The following is a 22,389-nucleotide window of genomic DNA, read 5'->3' on the forward strand; positions in this document are numbered from 1 at the left end:
AGTTTTTCTTTTGTATTAGGAAACACAACTGTTCTTCCAGAGATTACACATAGGGTTCCGTTTAAGCTTGGTAAATGCAAAAAACATGTTGAGCACAATGTGAAAAACAGACGTCAGTAAACAGGTTAGGAGCAAGCTATAAAGTCTCATTTAGTGCACTCTTCTGATGCATGTTTGCTCAGAGTTAAGTCCTGCAGTGTTCTGGTGTAAGTGTGCAGAATTGTAACCTTATAGTTAATCTCTCCTTTGCCAAATCCAATCTCTGCCATACACTACAGTCTTAACTATCTGAAGGGAAAGCCTAAAATGAAGTAAATATTTTCTGTGAGCTCCAGTTTGATAGCTTCCGAGTTTATAGCACCTTGCAGTCATTCAGGAGTAACATGAAAGACAGACTGCAAGTACTTCTACTTTACAGAGTGCACGAGGTAAGGGAGAATGAGAAGTTAGTGTTTCACATTCAGCAATGCCTCGCATGCCCCATTTAGTCCTAATCTGAGGACCAAAGAAGTGATACAGCAGTGCTTTTTCTTTTGAAGTTTTAGCATTTTTATTAAGACAGTTTTAAAAACAAAACCATGAAACAATGAAAACACAACTCCATTGATTTGGCCTCTAAAAATGTACAAAATGAAGGTAAAATAATCTTTATCACAGCAACAATCCTTCCATACCTCCTAATGGTTCAGACTAGCCCAATCTGCAAAGCAGGCACAAAATTAACTGCCCGAAAATGCCCCATACCAGGAATGATAGTGGTTTAACTATGACGGGAGCAAAACCGTGAGATTCCCACATGGGTAAACACAGGAAAACTCGCCATTCATTATAAATTGTTTTGAGTATTCCTGAGACATCTGCTTGGCCACTATTTCGTTCTGCTCCCCTCCCCCTTTTATCACATTTTTATTCTACCTCCTAGGAGCTTACATGATCCCGGCTGGTTTTATCCTCACAACCACCCTTTGAGGTAGGTTAGGCTGCTAGTGGCTGGCTCAAGGTCACCCAAGACTGACTGTTGGAAACAGGAGGCTGGTTGAGCCAGACTTTCCTGTATTATTTTAATATTACTCATCACCTTTCTAAAATACCATGACTGCTTTCATTAGAGACACAAGTTGTCTTTTTTCCTTCACTGTGTCCCCCAACATTAGTTCTGGGGCCTCCCTTTAACCTCCAATTGCTGGATGAAACTTCTTTTTTATTAGCTAGATATATGCCTGTCTTTTCTCCCCCTTCTCTCTCTCTCGGTGTTCTGCCTTTTTGCTTGTCTCTTTGCTCTTAAAAAGAGGTTTAAAATAAAATGAAGACTGTGTCCCCTTCATTTGCCCATGACCCAGTTTTGGGTACCAAACCACAAGCTGACAACTGATGTGCTAGCCTATGTTATGCGTAGTTGCCATTTTGCACAGAAATACCGCCATCTCCCTGCCGCTGTTACCCTGCTTAAACCAGAAGTAGCTTGTGTGCTTCCCTCCTGATGTTGTTGGGGTGCAACACCCATCGGCCTAAGCCAGCCTGACCAACAGGTCAAGTTGTGGTCCTGCAACATCAGGAGAGCACAACGTTGGCTATTCCTGCCTTAAATAGTCTTTTGAAGCCACAACCATTATCACCCCTGTGAAAAGAAAAGAAAAGCACTTGGCACTGCTTGGGGATGTGCCCCACATCCAGAATTCAACAGCATCTGGGCAGCCAACCCTGCTGTAGTTGGGCTTCCACCAGCCTCAGCCAGAAAGGTCAATTGACATTGGGAGCCTGCCACTCCTGATGTAGGTAAATGCCAGTTATGGCCTTCTGCTATCCTATTTAGGGGTATGCGGGGATCATTTTATTTGGGTGACAACAAGCAGAAAATGCGGCACATCCAGTATGACAAAGAGGAGCAAGGTGACATTCTGCTTGTGGAACAACTTCTGTAGAGAAGGAGGGAAGCCGTGTGCTAATTACCTCTCCCCCACCCCTTCTATGGGGGCACTCCAATGGATGCCCACCCTGCAGAAAGGGCTGTTTATGCTGCTGGTGTCTCTCCCATGCCATCCCAAGTCCCCTGAAAGTAAAACACCTATTGGGAAACCTCTCCAGATTTAAGGTCCCAAATCCCAGAGAAACAGAGTTGAACCAGCCTGTGGTCACGGTGCGGCCATCTGTTCTCAACATTAAGAAACTTCTGACTGTCCCAAGCACACCAACTTAACAACAGCGGAATCCTAGCACAGGCACCAACCAACAAAAGCTGTGGGCATGGATGAAGGCCAGTGCATCTTTGAAGAAGGACAAGCTCCAGCACTGATAGAGCAGGGGTCACAAGCAGTTAAGTCTACAGCTACATACAGCTCCCCCTGAACTCCACGGAAGGGAAAGATCACCAGTGTGATGGCACATGCACATGCAAAGTAGACAGCTGGCCACCTAAGAGCTGCTTTTGCGCAAGGCGGTTTCAAAGGGGAGGAAGCAAAAGTCTGAGAGTGAGATCTTGCAGCAGAGACCTCATCACAGCCGTCACCCAAACCACCTTGCAAATGGTGCAAGCTGCAGAAGGTGAATTTGGGAGCTCACAGCAAATGTGCACCTCCTGAGTTTTGCTTCTTAAGCTGATTTTAAACAGTAGCCTTGAGATACCTTGTTAAAGAGTCTTTTGCAATGCTACTGTTGGGTTTATGCCCCAGTTCCACAAATCCTGGTGCAGAGAGCAGCAGGTTGTATACATGCAACTGTGTGTGATGTTTATGTTGGTGAACAGGTTAGTGATTTATTTGAGAGGTAGTCATTTTGGGGCACTTCTTTGCAAAAGTCTACTATAATGGGACAATGGGTTTCATTTTTTGCAACCTGCTAAGGTCTAGAATCAGGTTTAGTCAATCCTAGTCCTACTTAAGAATAGACCCACTGAAGTTAATGGGCATGATTAACTTAGGACATTGATTTCTTTTTTTTTTATTTCTTTTTTTAAATAATATTTTTATTCATTTTCAAAACAATTTTATACAATCAATCCACATTTTGTCACACATTCGTCTATTTTTGACTTCCCTCAGTTTCTCTGCCAATCTTTCGTTTAAATTTATATTGCTAACGCATTTCTAAACTTAATATTGCCTTTAAATATCACCTCTCCCTTCTTACTCTCTTTTTTACAATATTTCTTAATTTTTCACAGAGTCTCTTGAAAACCAACAAGCGTTATCTGTTCATCACATATGCTTTTCAGATAATCTGTAAATCTCCCCCAGTCCTCGACGAACTTTTGGTCTCTCTGGTATCGAATCTTCCCTGTTAGTTTGTCCAATTCTGCGTATTCAGTCAATTTCGTTCTCCATTCTTCCACCGTTGGAATTTCTTCTTGTTTCCATCTTTGAGCCAGAAGTATTCTCGCTGCTGTTACTGCGTATTGGAAAAGTTTACAATCTTTCTTATTTATTTCATTACCTACCAATCCTAGTAAGAAGGCTTCCAGTTTCTTAACAAACGTATATTTCAACATCTTTTTCAGTTCATTATATATCATTTCCCAGAAGCCTTTCACCCTTTTACACTCCCACCACATATGATAGAATGTTCCTTCTTTTTCTTTACATTTCCAACACTTATTACATGTTTTATACATTTTGGCCAGTTTTACTGGCGTTATATACCATCTATATACCATTTTCATTATATTTTCCTTCAACGCAGTACAGGCCATAAATTTTAACCTTTCATTCCATAATTTCATCCAATCATCATATTGTATATTGTACCCAAAATCTCTGGCCCAATGTATCATTACCGATTTAACCTCTTCATCTTTTGTATGCCATTCCAGCAACATTTTATACATTTTTGATAAATTTTTATACTCACTATTCAGTACCTCTGTTTGAAATTTTGAATCTTTTCCTTCATATCCACACTCTTTACAGTCTTTTTTAAACATTTCATTAACCTGGTAATAATGCAACCAATCATAAACAAATTCTTTCACATCTTCATAAGATTTCATTTTCCATTTCCCCCCCTCTCACTATCAAATCTCCATATGTTATCCATCCCCCCCTCATGTTAATCTTTTTCACACTCAATACTTCTAATGGTGAAATCCAGTGGGGTTCCAACAAATTTTTATACCTTTCCCATACCTCTATCAGTGATCTTCGAAAGATGTGGTTTTCAAACGCTTTATGAATTTTCTTCTTTCCATATCATAAGTATGCATGCCAACCAAATCTGTTGTCAAACCCTTCTAAGTCCAACAACTCCCCATTCTCTAGTTTAATCCATTCCTTTAACCAACAGAGGCATGATGCTTCGTAATATAATTTCAAGTCTGGCAGAGCGAAGCCACTTCTTTCCTTTGCATCTGTTAGTAACTTGAACTGAATCCTTGGCTTCTTGCCCTGCCAGATATATCTTGAAATTGTTTTTTGCCATTCTTTAAATACTGATGCCCCCTTGATTATCGGTAGTGATTGAAATAAAAATAACATCTTTGGCAGCACACTCATCTTAATCGTTGATATTCTCCCCCAAAAAGATAACTTCAATCTTCCCCACACCTCCAGATCCCTTTTTATTCCATTCCACACAGGTAAGTAATTGTTTTGAAACAAATCAATATTTTTTGGGGTTAACCATATTCCTAAATACCTCACTTTATTCACCACTTCAATCCCTGTCTGTTGTTGCATTACCTCTATTAGTTCTTGATTCATATTTTTAGCAATAATTTTGGTCTTTTTTTTATTTAAATAAAATCCTGCAACTTGACCAAATTGATCTATTTCTTCTAAAATTCTTTTAACACTTCCCAATGGTTCTTCTACCGTTATTACTAAGTCGTCCGCAAACGCTTTAACTTTATATTCATTTTTTCCTGCAGACACCCCTTTTATTTCTTCATTTTTCCTTATTGATTTTAGTAAGACTTCCAGTACCAGAATGAATAATAGTGGCGATAATGGACATCCCTGTCTTGTATCTTTCGTTATTTTTATATCTTCTGTCATAGTATTATTTACTATCAACTTTGCTTTTTGCTCTGTATATATTGCCTTTATTCCGTTGAAGAATTCCGTACCCACGTCAATATATTCTAAATTTTTTAGCATAAAGTCCCATGATATATTGTCAAAGGCCTTTTCAGCATCCACAAAAATCAGCATAGCTTGTTTCTCATTCCTAGCATTGATATTCTAATATGTTTATTATATTTCTTATATTATCTTTCATCTGTCTGCCAGGAAGGAAACCTGCCTGATCCTTATGTATGATTTCTTGCAATACCTTTTTCATTCTCTTTGCTAGTATGCTCGCAAAGATTTTATAATCAGTATTCAACAATGAAATAGGCCTGTAATTTTTTACTTGCGTTAAGTCTGAATCTTGTTTTGGAATAAATGTAATAAAGGCCTCTTTCCACGTTTCTGGAATTTCTCTGTTTTTCAAAATGTTATTTGTAACTTCTTTCAATGGTACAAGCAGGATGCGTCTCATTTCTTTATAATAACTAGCTGTAAATCCATCTGGACCCGGACCTTTTCCTTTTTTCAACTCTTTTATCGCCTCTTTTATTTCTTCAATTTCAATGGGGGCATTCAGATTATCTTTTTCCCCCGTCGGGATCTTCTGCACTTCTTTTTCCTTTAAAAATCTTTCTATTTTTCCTGTGTTATTCATTTCTTTACTTTTGTACAAATGTCTATAAAAGTCCAAGAATACTTTTCTAATCTCTTTCGGGTTTTCTATTTCTGTACCTTCAACTTAGGACATTGATTTCAGTGGGTCTACTCTGAACAGAACGTAATTGGCTAGAACATACAGAGTTGGCTAGGCCCTCAAATATCATCTATGGTGCAACAACATCCGTCCCAGGAAGCCATCCAGCCTCTGTTGGACAACCTCTAATGAATGAGAGTCCACCACTTTCTGAGACAGTTTGTTCCACTGTCAAGCAGCTTGCAACATCAAGAAGTTCTTCCTGCTAGCTGGTCAAAAACCCTTCTGAGAATTTGAGCCCGTTGGTCCGGGGCCAACCCTTTGAAGCAAAAGAAAGCAAGCACATTCCATCTTATACGTCAGGAGTGGGAAGGTTTTGGCTCTCCCAATGTTGCTTGCTGAACTACAACTTCCATCAGCCCCAGGAAGCACAGCCAATCACCAGGGATGACGGAAGCTGTAGTTCAATTAACACCTGGAGGGTCAGAGGACTCTCCCCTCCCTTGTTCTATGAGATGGCCCTTCAAGTATTTGGTTCTCATATTGCTTCTAAATAGTACTGTCCAGAGAGTAGGGGAAATATACTCAACTTCTTCACCCCTTTCTCAGAGGACTAGATATCCAGGACTCTTATCATCTTTGTCACCTTGCTTTGAACATGGTCCAGCTCAACAATATCCTTGTTAAACCCCAGAACTGGACACAGTACCCTAGCTGACGTCTGAGCAAATCAGACGTCACTGTACAATTCTGTTAGAGAATTATACAGTGGTACCTCCGGTTGCAGATGAGATCTGTTCTGGAGGTCCGGTCGGATCCCGAGGTTTCTGCAACCTGAGGACTACTTCTCCACCTGCGTGCATGGTGAAGCCCTGTCAAATACTTCTGGGTTTGCCGCTTTCGCATCCCGAAGTTTACGTAACCAGAGGATTACGTAACCGGAGGTACTACTGTATTAGCCTTTTTAGATACCGCACAACACTGGGGGAATCACATTTAGTTTCTGGTCTACTAAAATCCCTGAATCTTTTGCATTTTTACGAGGCATCACCCATCTTGTATATGAGTGCCTTAGTCCTCCTAACTTAATGCAGAACTTTACATGCAGCTCTGCCACCTGCAAATCTGATAAAGATCCTACACTCCATTGCTCAACTCATTGATAAAGGTGTCAAATAACAGAACAGGACAGAACCCCACACATCACTTCTTCCCAGATGAACGAGGAGTCATTGATGGGCACCCTTTGGGTAAAGTTTGTCAAGCAGCTACAAATCCACCCAACAGTAGCATCATCTAGCCCACATTTTACCAATCTGTCAACAAGAATATTATGGGGAATCTTGTTGAAATCAAGATATGCTACTAGGAAGATAAAACATTAACAGATAAAGAACATGATTTTCTCACAGTAAAGTTCCACACATCACTACAAGCCTGGAGTCCACAGTCTGCAATGACCTGATAAAAGCAGGATTGACTCTACACTGAAAAAGTGCACATTTGACATTTAGAATAAATTACCCACATTCTATATAATAAGTTAATGTCGCTAAGACTCAGGTTTTCATAGCCTAGATTTTTCAGGGCTGGGATCAAGGGAAGGAAATGTGGAAAATCAGAATGGATGGTGGAAACACTCGTCACAGCCTAAAGCAGGAATGGGGAGTCTGTGGCCCTCCAGATGTTGCTGGACTCCCCTTGGCCCTGGCCAGAATGACCAATGGTCAGGAATAGTGGCCAATGTAGTCCAACATCTGAAGGGTGACAAGTTCCCCACCTGTCTAAAACCAGGAGTATATTGAAGCCCTGCCCACCTAAAGGCCACAAGGGGCACTGTTTGATTTTCTAAGTGGACAACAGATAGAAAGCTTCTATGCTTTTCTTCCTAGCTCTAGGGACACAATTGCCTTTTTCAGAATAGAAGCTGCAGTTCTCAGGGCGCCAGACTGCATCTCTGTGCACCCATCCTCTGGAATATGCACATCCATCTAAGGAAGAGCTGGTCTGCACAGCACAGAACCTGCTTTTGCAGGAGGCCAAAGGAGCAGATACTTCAGAGTGGCAGAGGGGCAAACGGGGCTTATCTGCTGCAGCAAACAAAAGGAGAGAGAGTCTTCTGGTACCAAAAACGGTATCAAATGCATCATGGCAGGAACTTTCATTCATTAGTCCATTGCATCATACATGCATTAGCTGCAACTCTGCCCAAAATTTTTCTTGCTCTGCTCTCAACTGCAATCCTAAACACGCTCACTGGTGAGTAAACACCTGTGAACTGGGAGGGACTTCTAAGTAGACATGCTTGAGGTTCAAGTGACAGGCTCTCATATGTATATATGAGAGAGGACTATAGAAACATTGGAAGCTGCCTTATACCAAGTCAGATCATTGGGTCCCTCTAGCTCGGTCTTCACTGACCCGCAGTGGCTTCCCAGGATCTCAGGCAGGTGCTGTTTCCCAGCTGCACCTGGAGACACCAGGAGCTGTTCCTGGCACCTTCTGCATGCAGGGAAGATGCTCTCCAAGTAAGCTGCATGCCGCTTCCCCAAGAACCGTACACCCCATCAGCCGAGGGTAACATTTCATGCATCTGATGAAGGAGGTGGGCTCAGATCCACAAATGCTTCTGCTCCCACATGCTTTTAGGCTTGCTAGGCTTCTGAACATAAAAGCCAGCCGACCTGTGTGGGGAATGTACAGGTTGAATGGGGAAAGCCTGGAGGTAGCTGAAAGGGCAGAAAACCGACCAGGGACCCTGTCTACGCTAAGGAAGAGGTCGTCAAACTCTCGGGGCACAGTGGGCTCATCTGAAATTTTTACAATGTGCCATCAACTCTAGTCCCAATATAGTTGTCACTGAGTGTGGCATAACGCAAAAGGGCAGAGAAAGAGGCAGGACCCCAAAATCGTGTTGGCGTGCCGCCTTTCATCCGTGAGGGGGGGAAAGGCATCACCACACCCTTTCACAGAGAGAAGCTCTCAACAGCTCTCCTCCATCCAGAATAAATGGGAGGGAGTGTGTCCCACTGCTGGTCAATAAAATGTGGGTCATCTTTAAGGGAGTGGTGTTCAGTGTAGGAGACACCTTGGCTGGGACGGAGCTCTGATGATCTGTGTGGAGGCGAGAGGCTGGTGATGGTTTTGCCTTACAGCAAAGGACTGGACCAGATTGCCTTTTGGCTTAGGGCAACTGCATTATTAAGAGTGGCATGGGCTGGGCTGGAAATGCGATTGGTCTAGGCCCTGCTGTCTAGCAGGAGAGAATTGCCTCCAGAATTGCCATGCAATGCCCAGCACTGTTCCCTAGGTCCCTGTGTAAACAGACTGGGAGGGCCAGAGCAGATCTCAAAGCCCCCCAACTGGACTGCCGGCATTTAAAAATGGTGTGATCCAACCGCACTCCTCCTCCAGGCACAAAGTAACACCGAAGGCTGTGGCCTCCCTCCTTTTCCAGCACCCAGGACATGCAGGTGGGGATCCTGAGGTCTTTATACATCGAGGCTGAAACCAGAGACTGTCAGCTTTTGTCTCTCTGGGGCAGAGAACCTGGATTTGCGCTGCAGCGGCTGATGGCACTCGGGATCCGTCAGAGGAGGGTAATGCTGTCTGTAGCACAGGTAGGCAAATGCAAGGCCCATTCCTGAACCAACCAGCACATCTTGGGAAGAAAACACAAAGAGGAGAGAATACAAAGATGGTTTCAACTTGGAGCTGGCTAGCAACAGCACAGAACTCTGCTTCTATCCTCTCCATGTGTAGGGAGAAGAGTAGGAAATTGCCTCATACAGAGTCAGACTCCTGGTCTATCTAGGTCAGTATTCCTGACCCTGACTGGCAGTGGCTTTCCAGAGTTTCAGATGGGACATTCCCTGTCCATTGCCAGGGATGGAACCTGGGACCTTCTGCATGCAAAGCAATGCTCTTCCTTCCTCATAGGGGAAGCTGCCTTATACCGGTTCGGCCCATTTGTTCATCTAACCCAGAATTGTCGACTCTGACCGGTAGAAGCTCTACAAGGCTTCAAGCAAAGAGAGGTCATTCCTATCGCCTGCTACCTGCCTTTTAAACTGGAAATACCAGTGACTGAGCAGGGAATGTTCTGCATACAAAGCCATGTGCTCTGCCACTGGCCTATGCTTCCTCTCCGAATGAATGAATGGAAAAATACAAGACGGCACCATGCTTGGTCAGATATGCAGCTAATCTAACTGGGTGCCAGGGAGGGAAACCCCAGAAGTCCAGCAGTGGCAAGAGCAAATGGCTGCTGCTCTAAGAACCGGTGCCATAGTTTGCGTCTCCCCTCCTCCCTCCCAATCACTTTTCCCTGTGTGCTGCGTCTTTTACACAGTAAGCCTGAAGGCAGGAACCAAGGGAGTCCTGACATCTGTCAGCTGGTTTTTTCCAGAGGAATATGTGGAGTAAAAATCCTGTAATGGGCAGGAGGGGATTCAGCCCTCTATCCTGTTCCAAACCCTCGCTTGGACGCAGGCATGCACTTAAGTAGGGAGTACAGCCAACCTCCACCCATTACTCCAGGGTTGGGGGATCCTGAAGCCTTCCAGGGGTTGCTGGACTACAACTCCCATCCTCCTTGACTACTGCCCTTGGCTACAACTGATGGGAATTGTAGTCAAGCAGCATCACAGGTTAGCCACAGGAAGACAGCCACTTGCCGTCTTTGTGGCTCACTTCTCCATCAACTTCTCACTCACCTTGCCAGTGATGCTTGTAATCGCAGGTGCGGGATAAAGCAATGAGCATCGCCACAAAGAGGGGCGCCAAGAAGGCACAGAGGCGCCAGGACTGCCCACGCCCGCCAGGCGCAAAGCAGTGGAGCTTCCCTGCGATGTAGAAGGAGCCGAAGGCGAGGCCGGCAAAGGCAACTGGAAGAGAGGAATGATCACTGCAAGACCCAGCAAGGCAAAGAGTCCCCGCTAACATCAGCGACAGATCCATAAACACCTGAGGAACTAATAGTCCCTGATCTCTTGGCAAGGTATAGCAGAGGCTGAGCTCAGATGGTGGGCAATGCCTTTGCAAGGCAACACTATACAAGAGGACTCAAAAGTTAGCCTTGTAGACTTCAATGGTACAGGCACTCAGGTGAGCCACATTGAGGGGAACATTCAGAGCAGCGGAAGCCAACATGGAGACCAGCTCCCAGCAGCCCCCGTCAGCATGGCCAATGGTCAAGCACGATGGGAGTTGGAATCTGTAGAGAAACTCTCTCTATGTGGTTCATTTTGCTCTAAGTTTTGAAGAAACATTCTGTGACTGCAAAGAGCTGTGGTGACAGGTTCTAACAGAGGAAATGTGATCGCTTTAAGATTTTACCAGACAGGGCCTGGATCAGGTGTATTGGTCTGGTGGTTGGCTGCAGGTTCCGGTCAGCTGAGAGTTCACTGTCAGTGAGGGAGATGATTAAGTTGTTCCAGTTGCGGAGAAGGGGGTGGATGAGGGAGGAATAAAGACAGAGAACAGTGGAAGTGGAAACTCAGGCCTGTATATTAATAGGCATGTTGTGTGGGGTGGGGGTGGGGGTGGACATCAAGCAAAGGAGGGGTCTTTGGGGATTGGAGATCGGGTGAAGGAGCAGACGACAGAGCAGATTTTGGAGATTGCACTGCACAGATTGGGGGACGAGGGTGGTGCTGTGGTCTAAACCACAGAGCCTAGGACTTGCCGATCAGAAGGTCGGCGGCTCGAATCCCCGCCATGGGGTGAGCTTCCGTTGCTCGGTCCCTTCTCCTGCCAACCTAGCAGTTCGAAAGCACGTCAAAGTGCAAGTAGATAAATAGGTACCACTCCGGAGGGAAGGTAAACGGCGTTCTGTGCGCTGCTCTGGTTCACCAGAAGCAGCTTAGTCATGCTGGCCACATGACCCGGAAGCTGTCTGCAGACAAACACCGGCTCCCTCGGCCTATAGAGCAAGATGAGCATGCAACCCCAGTGTCGTCCACGACTGGAGCTAACGGTCAGGGGTACCTTCACCTTTTTACTGCACAGATTGGGGAGTGTGTGTGTGGAGCTCAGGTGAAACAGCAGTATTTGGGTATTGTGTGGGTGAGGGGTTGGTGATTGGACATAGGAGTAGTCTATAGAGATCACGATGGGGGTGGAGATCGGAGCAATATTTGAGAATGGCACATGTGGAGGCTACAAATGGGAGCTGTATTTGAGGATTGCACTTGTGGGGACTGGGCAATCTTTGGTGATCAAGTTGGTGGGGGAATGGGCAAAGAATTGTACAGGTGAGGGTGGAGATTGGGTAAAGCAGCAGCTTTGGGGATCGCATGAGTAGGGGGATGTGGATTGAGCAACTGAACAGTCTTTTGAGATTGCATCGGTGGGGTAGGGATGAGCAAAGGAGCTGTCTTTAGGGATTGTGCCGGTGGAAGGGTGGAGATGGAGGAAAGGAACAGTCTTGTGCATGCTGGAGATCGGGTGAAGGAGCAATGTTTGGGGTTTGTGTGGGTTGGGGATCGGGCGAACGAGCAGTCTTTGGAGATAGCATGGGTAGGGGTGGAGATCAAGCAAAGCAGCAACCATGAAGATCACCTGTTTGCAGGGGTGGAGATGGGGCAGAGGAGCCGTTATGGGGATTTATAATGCTGCAAGTGTATCATATGGTTGTAGCCAGGACACTCTTCTGCTCACAAAAAAGTCTCTCTGCAGATGTACCCTTGAGAGATCTGTGCATGGCTGACTTGAACTCACCCTGGATCCATCCCATCTCCCCATTTGGTGCTTCCCATCCCCAGCTGCAGCCCCCAAACGAGACAGCTTGTGCACTCACAAGAAGAATGTCCACTGGGGAAGCTCTTGCGTCCCTCGGTCACTATTTGCGCGTCCCCCGTGCACAGCAGCTGAAGGGTTTCCCGGCCATCTGGGAAGCAGCGGTAGAAGAAATCCGGTCGAGGCCTGGAGTGAGGAAGAGACGCAAAGCGTGGGGCTCTGAACGATAAGTGCGGAGAGGAAGAAGCAAGGCGAAATCTAACGCTGCGCTCCACAACCTGACCATGCACCTCCTCTTGCAGACTCCACAACTACTGGTCCTTCCATAACCCATCTTGGTGTCTTGCAAGTAACGGCCTTTGCTTGGCCGAAAATTGCTCTGGAGAAGGCGGTAGCAGCAGAGGACATAAATGCCAAATCCCAACTCCTATCACCTCCAGCTGGCATGGACTATGCTGACAGAGAATGAGAGCTGGAGTCCAGCAACATCTAGGAGACCCCTGCCCAGCCCGCACCCCCAACCTTGCCTTTTCATTCTCTAGTCTCCAGGCAGTAGCCTAGAAGGAGACAAGAAAGAAAGATGAAGGAATAGAAGGCAAATGGGATTCCAGGAGCCACGTTTACTAGGAAACAGACTGCCTGGCTTGCCCATAGAGCAGAACTAGGTGACAAGTGATAGCAGAATCCTGAGGTGGCCTGCTGGACTGTTAAGATTTCAGATTGACAGTGGAGGAAAATCATGGATTGTATCCAATGTCAGCCATGCTCAGAGTAGACCCACTGGGTCATATTCAGCTAATTTCAACTCAGAGTAGACCCATCTAAATCCAGAGTTGGACCTAAGTTGGCCTGTCTATCCATTTCAATAGGCCTACTCAATGTGTCTGGCTGTGAACCAGAAGGTTTGTGGTTCGGGCCCACCCAGGGATAGCTATGGAAAGAATTTCTCCATTGCAGGGGTTTGGACTAGAGGGTCCTTTCAAACTCTACAATTCTTTGATTCTATAGTCTGGGTAGAAATTAGTTGGATACAACCCTTTTTTTTTTTTAATACTCCCCTATAGAATCGGTGGTGGTGGGAATGTCCCTGCAAGTAGAAAACTACCAGGACAGGCCCTGTGCTGTGCTGCAACCTTTCTGCTCAATATGAACCACCATGGTACCACTTCTCATAATGAAAGAGGGCATTATATACTGTGTATATATGTGCAGAAAGAGTTGTAATGAATAGATAAATACCTAAATTGTGCCATGTTCTCTAGCACTGGGGAACTATTCCACATTTGGGACGGGCATTCAAAAATGGCAGAGACAAACCCATTGCAGTCTGAAATGTTACTCTGCCACTCTCAGGATATTTATGCAATCCATTCAAAACGCAGACAGCCCAGTCCAACCTTCTGCAACCGGCAGTCAAAATGCAAAAATACACTCTCTACAGAAAGGACTAGAACAAACACACACACAGAGAGAGAAACATGATCTCACCTGCCCACGGCCAGCTTCACAGCATTGGTAAAGACACCATTCAGGGTAAGAGCCAGGCTGGCACCTGGAGGAAAGGAGAAGGAAGAACCCATCGTTTTCATCATCTTTACTGATTCAGCCCTAGTCAGGCTCATTGTCAGAAATGTTGTGGCGAGAGGGCTGTCTTAAGGGGGAGAATTATTGCAAAGGTAAAACACAATCGTGGAATTCAAGCCATGGTCTTCCCATCAGTCCATCTTCACAAGCACTGAAGTTTGTCAGAGAGAGATTCCCCCTCTCCTCCTGGGAGGAATGGATGGGGGTGGGAGGGAAAGCCCCATTGCACAAATTTTAGCTCAGGACTTCCAGTGATGGGGCTGGTATAAATAATAATAATAATAATAATAATAATAATAATAATAATAATAATAATAATTTATTATTCATACCCCGCCCATCTGGCTGGGCTTCCCCAGCCACCCTGGGCAGCGTCCAACAAAATATTAAAATACAGTAATGCATCAAACATTAAAAGCTTCCCTAAACAGGACTGCCTTCAGATGTCTTCTAAAAGTCTGGTAATTGTTTTTCTCTTTGACATCTGGTGGGAGGGCGTTCCACAGGGTGTGCACCACTACCAAGAAGGCCCTCTGCCTGGTTCCCTGTAACTTGGCTTCTCGCAGTGAGGGACTCGCCAGAAGGCCCTCGGCGCTGGACCTCAGTGTCCAGGCTGAATGATGGGGATGGAGACGCTTCTTCAGATATACTGGACCCCACCCAAGAAGGTCGATATGTTTAAAGTGGTTGAATTGTACTCTATAGAAATAAAGTAAAATTCTATTTTGTAACATTAAATAAGAAGCTACTCTTTCAAGTTATCCCAGTGCCTTTGCACCTCAGACAGAAAGCTAGAACAGGTGAGTACATGGCTATTCTTGGTAGCTGGCCCCAAGTTCTGGAACTCCTTCTCAAGGGAAGCTCAGCCAGTCCCCTCTCTGAAGCATCTTCCACTGGCAAGCAAATACATTTTTATGTGGACAGGAAGCTGTCTTGGAAATACATTGCAATTGGCTTGTGTGGGTTGCATGGAATAAATGAATTCATTCATCTTATTTAGCAGGATTTATATACTGCTTATTATCCACCCTTCACCCTAAGGTCCTGGGACAGGTATAAAAATTGTATAACATTTGTATAAAATTGTATAAAAATACAATGGTAAAATCAGTTAAAACAATTTTACCATCAGAAGATTGACTTTACTGATGTTGCACCTGCTGTGCTTTAATTTTTTTACTCTATATTTTACTGTTATTTTATTTTGTTTGAATTATTGCTTGTTAGTCGACCTCAACCACCATTTGGGGGGAATACAAATTAAACAAGCGATAAAAGTCTACTTCTTTGACTGCTTCAGGGGGCAGCTAGGGGTTTAGGGCCTTACCTACAGTATACATTTAAAGCAATTTATTGTAGGATTTTAAATGTCAGAGCTTTCCACAAAGAATCCTTAGAAGTGTAGTTAAGTGCACTGAGAATTGCTAGGAGACACCTTTCACTCTCACAGAACTGCAATTCCCAGAGTTTCCTGGGAAGATTGTTAAAGCACTTTAAATATGTGGTGCTGCTGTGCCCTAAGAAGAAAACAGAAAAGGCCCATCCGGACCGGACTGCATGGTTTATCTGAACACTCAAATCAGTTCTAAATTTATAGATGATCCTTCTTTTGGTTCATTGATTTATTCTTGCATTTTCTGCTGTGGAGGGGGTAAGTTGGACTCAAAGCTTATAATTAGCTAATAATAATAATAATAATAATAATAATAATAATAATAATAATAATTTTTATTTATACCCCGCCATTCCCAGTTCAAAAACTGGGCTCAAGGCAGCTAACAATAAATTTAAAACACTTAATTATAAAAGCAGCATAAAATACAGTATAAAAACATGAATAACAATAAAATTCAAAAATCAAACATTTAGGGGAAATAAGCATTAGATAATCCCCAGGGCTAGCTGGCTGAATTGGTCCTACTTGGACCAGCGAGGAGGCCAGGAGAGAATTAGTGTGGGGTCTCAGAGAAGGTGTTCTTCATAAAAAGGGAGGGGGAGGGAAGAGAAAAGAAATAAAAGATCAGGCTGAATTCAAATTAAAGGCTAGGTGGAATAGCTCTGTCTTACAGGCCCGACGGAAGGAGGTTAAATCCTGAAGGGCCCTAGTCTCATGGGACAGAGCATTCCACCAGGTCGGAGCCATCACTGAAAAGGCCCTGGCCCTGGTGGAGGATAGTCTGACTTCCTTAGGGCCCAGGACCTCTAAACTATGGCTATTCATGGACCTTAAGGTCCTCTGCGGGGCAGACCAGGAGAGGCGGACCCGTAGACAAGCGGGTCTGGAGACTTGCTAAATCAGACGAAGGACCCCTCACATCTAGCATCCTGTTTCTGCCCATCCAGATGTCGAAGGGAACTCATAAGCAGGATATGAGCCCCAAAGCATCTCTCTCTCCTGGCCCAGAAACTAGAACTGGGTTTGACCCTGCAGGCAATACAAGGTCCTTGTGACTAGCAGCCACATATAGCTTTATCTGCTGTGAATGTGTATAGTCCCCTTTCAAAGCTGTTCAAGTTGGTGGCCAGGGCTACATCTTGTGGGAGCGAACCCCATAGTTCAACTGCGGTGCGCAAAGATGTATTCACCTAAGCAGGCTTCCCGTGTATCCTCTTGGTCTGCGTTCATGAAGAATTTCGCCAGGAGAATCAAGATCAGGGGAGACAAAAAGGAAATGATCTGGAACGAGATGGGAAATAGAGTCGGCAGCGCTGCAAGAGCAACAACAAAACTATAGGGTTGTATCCAGAATTAGAACAGACCCGTTGAAAATAATGGACAGGCCTAAATTATGCTCATGAAGTTCACAGGGTCTATTCTGGGTAGATCTTCATTGGATACAACCTATCAACGAAAAAGGTGCTTATAGGAGATCCTTGGAGCAAAGATCCTTGGAGATCCTTGCTGTGACCCTGCATTCCAGGGGGTTGGAATGGATGACCATTAAGGTCTCTCCCAACGCTATAATCCCATGGTTCCACGAAGGGTTTTGGACCCTGTCTCCCAGCCACAACAAGCAGCATGGCCGATGGTCAGGGATGACGAGAGTTCTAATCAAGCGACTTTGGGAGGGAGAGAGGATCCCCACCCCTTACCTATTGGGAAAAGACCTTGAACGTCATCGACTCCAGTTAGGAAGAGTTCCTAGATTAAGGCGGTAATCCTATGTCCAAAGGGACTAAGAGGAGCTCCTATCAGTGCCAGTCATCTTGGTCAATGCCCAGGGATGATAATGATTAATTTTATTATTATGATTACTATTATTATATTTTATTTATTATTATTTTATTTATGCTTTTCATTTCATTTTTTCATTTCATTTTACAATCATTTTAACATTTCAAAACTTGACTTCCTTCCCTTGCTTTCTGTGGTTCCTTAAATGTATTTTTAATATCTTCTGCATGTCCAAATTAACTTAATTTGCTCATTTATTCATCTGCTTTAAATATATACTCTTACAGAACTGCAGGTTATTACAATAATCCTGCCAATGTTCTTATCTGTGTACAATTTATCTGGAAATATTCAATAAACCATTTCCATTCTTTTATAAAACGTTTGTTATCTTGATTTCTTATTCTTCCAGTAAGTTTCACCATTTCTGTATATTCCATTAAGATTTTGTATCCATCCTTCCTTCGCTGGGACTGTTGCTTCTTTCCATTTTGGGGCGAGTAACATTACAGTATTGCCGCTCTAGTCACATACAAGAATAAATTTCTATACAGTTTAGGTCAGGGGTCAGCAAACTTTTTCAGCAGGGGGCTGGTCCACTGTCCCTCAAACCTTGTGGGGGGCCGGACTATATTGGGGGGGGGGAATAAATGAATTCCTATGCCCCACAAATAACCCAGAGATGCATTTTAAATAAAAGCACACATTCTACTCATGTAAAAATACGCTGATTCCCGAACCGTCCGCAGGCTGGATTGAGAAGGCGATTGGGCCGGATCTGCCCCCCAGACCTTAGTTTGCATACCCATGGTTTAGGTAGTTCTGTCCTTATAATTCCCAAAAGAAAAGCTTCTGGTGATGATTATTACATTTAATAAAATGGTGATGATGATAGGAATTGCAATCCACAACATCTGGAGGGCATCCCACTGACTAACCCTTACATAGATGTGTGCTTCACTGAACGTACCACGCACTGGAGACAAATCTGAAGCGGCATCTGCCTGCAAAGGACATGTAACTACAAGCGCAAGACGGCTGGCATGAACGAATACTTACAAACATGGGCTTAGCGGGTACATGGTCGGACTCCACATAGGGGTTTTTATAAAGCCACATTTCTTCCGGCTGTATGACTCGCTGGAACGGAGGCAGCAGCTCAGTGAACCTGGAGAGGAAGCACAACCCAAAGAGTAAAGGCGCGTTTGCACAATACCCTGAACACAGGTACAAGCCGCCTCCACGCACGCGTTAAGTGTGTACAACCCTTGTCCACGCAGACTGTGCACCCCTTGGATGCCATGTGTGAACACCTCTTGGGTGTTGGTGATTTTAAAGAAAAAGCAGGGGTTTCCTCCCAATATGGTCACAGGGAGATCTGAGGAACAAGAATGATGCAACCATTTCCAGCAGGCATTTTCAAAGCGGTCTACAAATATCATTTGAAATATCAAATTGTTTTCATAAAGAAACCAAAATTCCAAATAACCACAAATAATACAGGAGCTCTAGTCATAGGAGGAACAGGCAGCCAGTCACTGAGTTGACCTCCATTTGGCTCCCTGCGACCAGAGGATTGGATTCACGGAATGCCAATCCAGGCAGGATGCGTATGGAGAGGGAGGAGAGGAAAAACCAAATGTCTCCAGCGTGGCAGAGGTGCCCCAGTCCTGGAACACCCTCCTCCTCTAGGCATGGACAGCCATGAGTTTGTTGGGAGTTCACTGCCCTTTTGTTTTGCTGTAGGTTTGGTAAAACTGATTCTGAATCTTGAATCTGCTTCGCGGTTTTAGTACTGATATTGATGATGTTTTACCGTTATCTTAATTGTGCTCTGTGATTTGGAATCAGTATGATGTTTATTTAATACTGCTTTGAGGTCACCTGTGACAAAAGTCAGTGTGTAAGCACATTACATAAAGAAACGATAAATTTCAAGGCGTGCTTTTCCCACTGTATGCGCACACATATAAGGGACTCTGCCTCACCTCTGACCTACACAGTGGTTGATAAGAGGGGAATAACCTGTGCAAGCTCTAGAGCTGGATTTCTGCAGGTTATGAACTACAGTGGTGCCCCGCAAGACGAACGCATCGCAAGACGGAAAACCCGCTAGACGAAAGGGTTTTCCGTTTTGGAGACGCTTCGCAAAACGAATTTCCCTATGGGCATCCTTCGCAAGACGAAAGCCCATAGGGAAATCTCCGGGACAGCAGGGAAGCGCAGCGCGTCTTCCCCACTGTCCTCGGACCTCCGAAGGCTGGCGGTGGGGCGGAAAGCCCTTCTCCCCGCGCCAGCCTTCGGAAGGCTCCTCCGAAGGCTGGCGGTGGGGAGAAAAGCCCTTCTCCCTGCGCCAGCCTTCGGAAGGCTCCTCCGAAGGCTGGTGGTGGGGCGGAAAGCCCTTCTCCCCGCGCCAGCCTTCGGAAGGCTCCTCCGAAGGCTGGCGGTGGGGAGAAAAGCCCTTCTCCCTGCGCCAGCCTTTGGAAGGCTCCTCCGAAGGCTGGCGGTGGGGCGGAAAGCCCTTCTCCCCGCGCCAGCCTTCGGATGGCTGTCCTGAAGACTTGCGGTGGGAGGAGGGTTTTCCTTCCCACCGCCAACATTCAGAATGCTGTTCTGAATGTTGGCGGTGGGGAGGAAAAACCCTCCTCCCACCGCAAGCCCCGGGAACAGAGGAGAAGCGCTGCGCCCCTTCCCCTCTGTTCCCGTACCTGTCCTGAAGGCTTGTGGTGGGGAGAAAAGCCCTTCTCCGCACTGCCAGCCTGGCAAGCTGTTTCCATAGGAACGCATTAATTGATTTTCAATGCATTCCTATGGGAAACCGTGCTTCGCAAGACGAAAAACTCGCAAGAAGAAAAAACTTGCGGAATGAATTAATTTCGTCTTGCGAGGCACCACTGTACAGATTTCAGCAGCCTGGAGGATGTATTTATCTCATCTAAGTGAGGAGAGAGGATGCCCTCTGAAGGCAGGGAGAGTGGCTATGTTTCTAAGCAATGAATTTTGAGCAGGCTTGATATCCCTGATCGTGCAGAAACCTGCAAGCTAGCATTGGACCGTTCAGCATTCTCAGGCCTGTCTGAATGATAAGACTGTGTGTGCACATGCACACATGATCAATTCCTATTTGTTGCATAGGGTCTATATGACTTCCCCTTGAAGCCATGCATTTTGTGTTTTCCAAGTCAGGAATGAGGAGAGTCGCTGAGTCCAACTCTGACCAGCTCTAAGCCAGCACAGCCAATGGTCAGGAATGCTGGGAACTGTAGTCTAAGAGCAACAGGAGAGTCACAGTTCCCCTATCCCTATTCTAAGTGAAGAGCAATATTTTGTAGATGTGAAAATGTGATTCTTTCCTCACCCACCCTGCCCAATCCTTTGCTCTTAAAACTGGTGCATGCAATGAGATTAACCAAGTAACATGTGCTCCTCTTGGATATTCTCTGCAACAGGACTATTAACAATAATGATGACAATGATGATGATTATAATAATTGCCTGCTCTTCACCATAAGGCCCCAGGTCCTACAACAATGTAGAAATACAAATTTAAAAACAGTTAAAACAACTGAAACGAACAACAAGGGATTCTTTTCATCTCTCCCACTGTTTTTGAAATTAAGTTTTAATATGTAAAATAGTGTTGGACCAGAGGCTTGAGAGTCATGTGAGGGTTAAAACATGTACTTTGTCCTAGCGCAAGGAAATGCCCTCAGAGTCTGCTCTGATTCATTGCAAAATGGCAACTCCTCTCTCTTTTCCCGTGGGAATGAACCCATTTTAAAAACCGAGGCATCTGTGAGATTAACAGGAATACGGGGTTCATTTTCAACAGCCTAGCTAGAGAGAAAAGATGGGGCTGCTTGGAGAGACAGGCCTCTCCCTACAGTAAAAGCCTGGGCTGTGAGAACGCGGCAGAATTATTTAAACAACGGTGAGTGGAACCATTTCAACATTACAAGTGCAGAGCAGAACAGCCCTACCCCTACGTCTCTGGAGCCGAATCCAAAAAGAACACATCAGCCTTGGACTCCTGTCAGTCCAAATGTCAGACAAGCGGCAAGAGCCCTGCCAAAACACAGGAGCAGCTACTCCTCTCATTGTGTCAACACAAGGGGTGCGGGAATGTCAGCTGACCTGCTGCTGCCAGCAGGTCTTGCCATATCAGCTGCTCGCCACTGGCATTTTCTGGGGAGTTGTTGCCAGTCAGGGTCGGCAACACTAAGCTCAATGGAGCTGTGGTCTGACTCAGTATAAGGATGCTTCCTGAAGCCCCCTGTGTTATACTCACTGCGAAGGAACCATGTGGAAAGGGGTGTGTCTGATGATATTTCCCATGCACTGGGGAAGTATCAAGAACAGCAGGAATTAGAGCCAGGAGCGTGTTGTAGATATAAGGAGGCTTTTCTTGAATACTAGTATGGTGTCCACCTTGAAGGCAGATCCCCATCATCTCCAGCCAGAGACCCCTGCCTGAAAAACTGGAGAGCTGCTGCCAGTCAGGGCTGGCAAACTGAGCTGAGATGGGCCAAGGGCCCGATTCTGCAGAAGGCAGCTTCCTGTTCCTCGTCTTTCTACGCCCTTATGTTACGAAACCTGCACCAGAGGCACGTAGACCTAGAGATGGAGGAGGACATCGTCTGGGGCCCTTGGCCCATACAGTGCACGCCGCGCAGCAGGGCAGGCATCTATGGGGCGCAAAGGGGCACGGCGGGTTTTCTTTCCAGCTCCTGCGAGCCACACACTATGCACAGGCAGATGCAACCACGACCAGACGTGCCAGGGTGTCCTCCGGGGGCCGCATATCGCGTGCCACCCCATGCCCAAAACGAGGCACAGAGGGAGGCACCTCTCCTGCGCATAGCCCAGCTGGCCTCTTGCTGCACCGCCGCGTTGCTTTCCAAAGGAAGCTCCCTGCTGCGTGCATTGCGGCAGAGAGAGAGAGAGAGATCTCCCCGCACCCACTTTCCCGGGGATGCCAGGCCCGCGCCTGGCGCGCCTCCCTCGCGACCCCCCCCCCCGCATCCCGGCCCGCTTTTGCACTCACAGGAAGAGCCCCAGCAGCGCGGCGCGCACCCCCACTTCCAGCAGCAGCAGCGCCAGCCCCGCCCGCGGGACCCGCCGCATCTCCGCCGGTGCAGCCCGGGAGCCACGCGCCGCCCTCCTGCCCGGCCAGGCCCCGCCTCCTCGGGGGGGAGGAG

The 22,389-nt window shown here is 45.9% G+C and overlaps 1 protein-coding gene across 3 annotated transcripts; it reads right to left on the reverse strand.

The window, feature by feature from the left end:
• Nucleotides 1–525: 525 nt before the first annotated feature.
• PLPP5 (phospholipid phosphatase 5) lies at nucleotides 526–22,367 on the reverse strand. 3 transcript variants are annotated; one of them, XM_082200655.1, is made up of 9 exons: nucleotides 22,236–22,367; nucleotides 18,251–18,359; nucleotides 16,603–16,693; nucleotides 13,921–13,984; nucleotides 12,494–12,618; nucleotides 10,410–10,580; nucleotides 9,244–9,355; nucleotides 3,844–3,925; nucleotides 526–3,384 (listed from the first exon to the last, which is right to left on the reverse strand). In XM_082200655.1, the coding sequence occupies exons 1-8, from the start codon at nucleotides 22,313–22,315 to the stop codon at nucleotides 3,847–3,849; spliced, it is 831 nt and encodes a 276-aa protein (XP_082056781.1). In that variant the 5' UTR covers nucleotides 22,316–22,367; the 3' UTR covers nucleotides 526–3,384; nucleotides 3,844–3,846. The 3 variants fall into 3 exon arrangements, with proteins under 3 accessions (XP_082056781.1, XP_082056783.1, XP_082056782.1); XM_082200657.1 differs by having other exon boundaries at nucleotides 3,844–6,013; XM_082200656.1 differs by lacking the exons at nucleotides 526–3,384; nucleotides 3,844–3,925 and having other exon boundaries at nucleotides 6,975–9,355.
• Nucleotides 22,368–22,389: the final 22 nt, after the last annotated feature.

This window comes from Podarcis vaucheri (assembly GCF_965113315.1).
Source record: "Podarcis vaucheri genome assembly, chromosome: 15".
Taxonomy (NCBI): Eukaryota; Metazoa; Chordata; class Lepidosauria; order Squamata; family Lacertidae; genus Podarcis; species Podarcis vaucheri.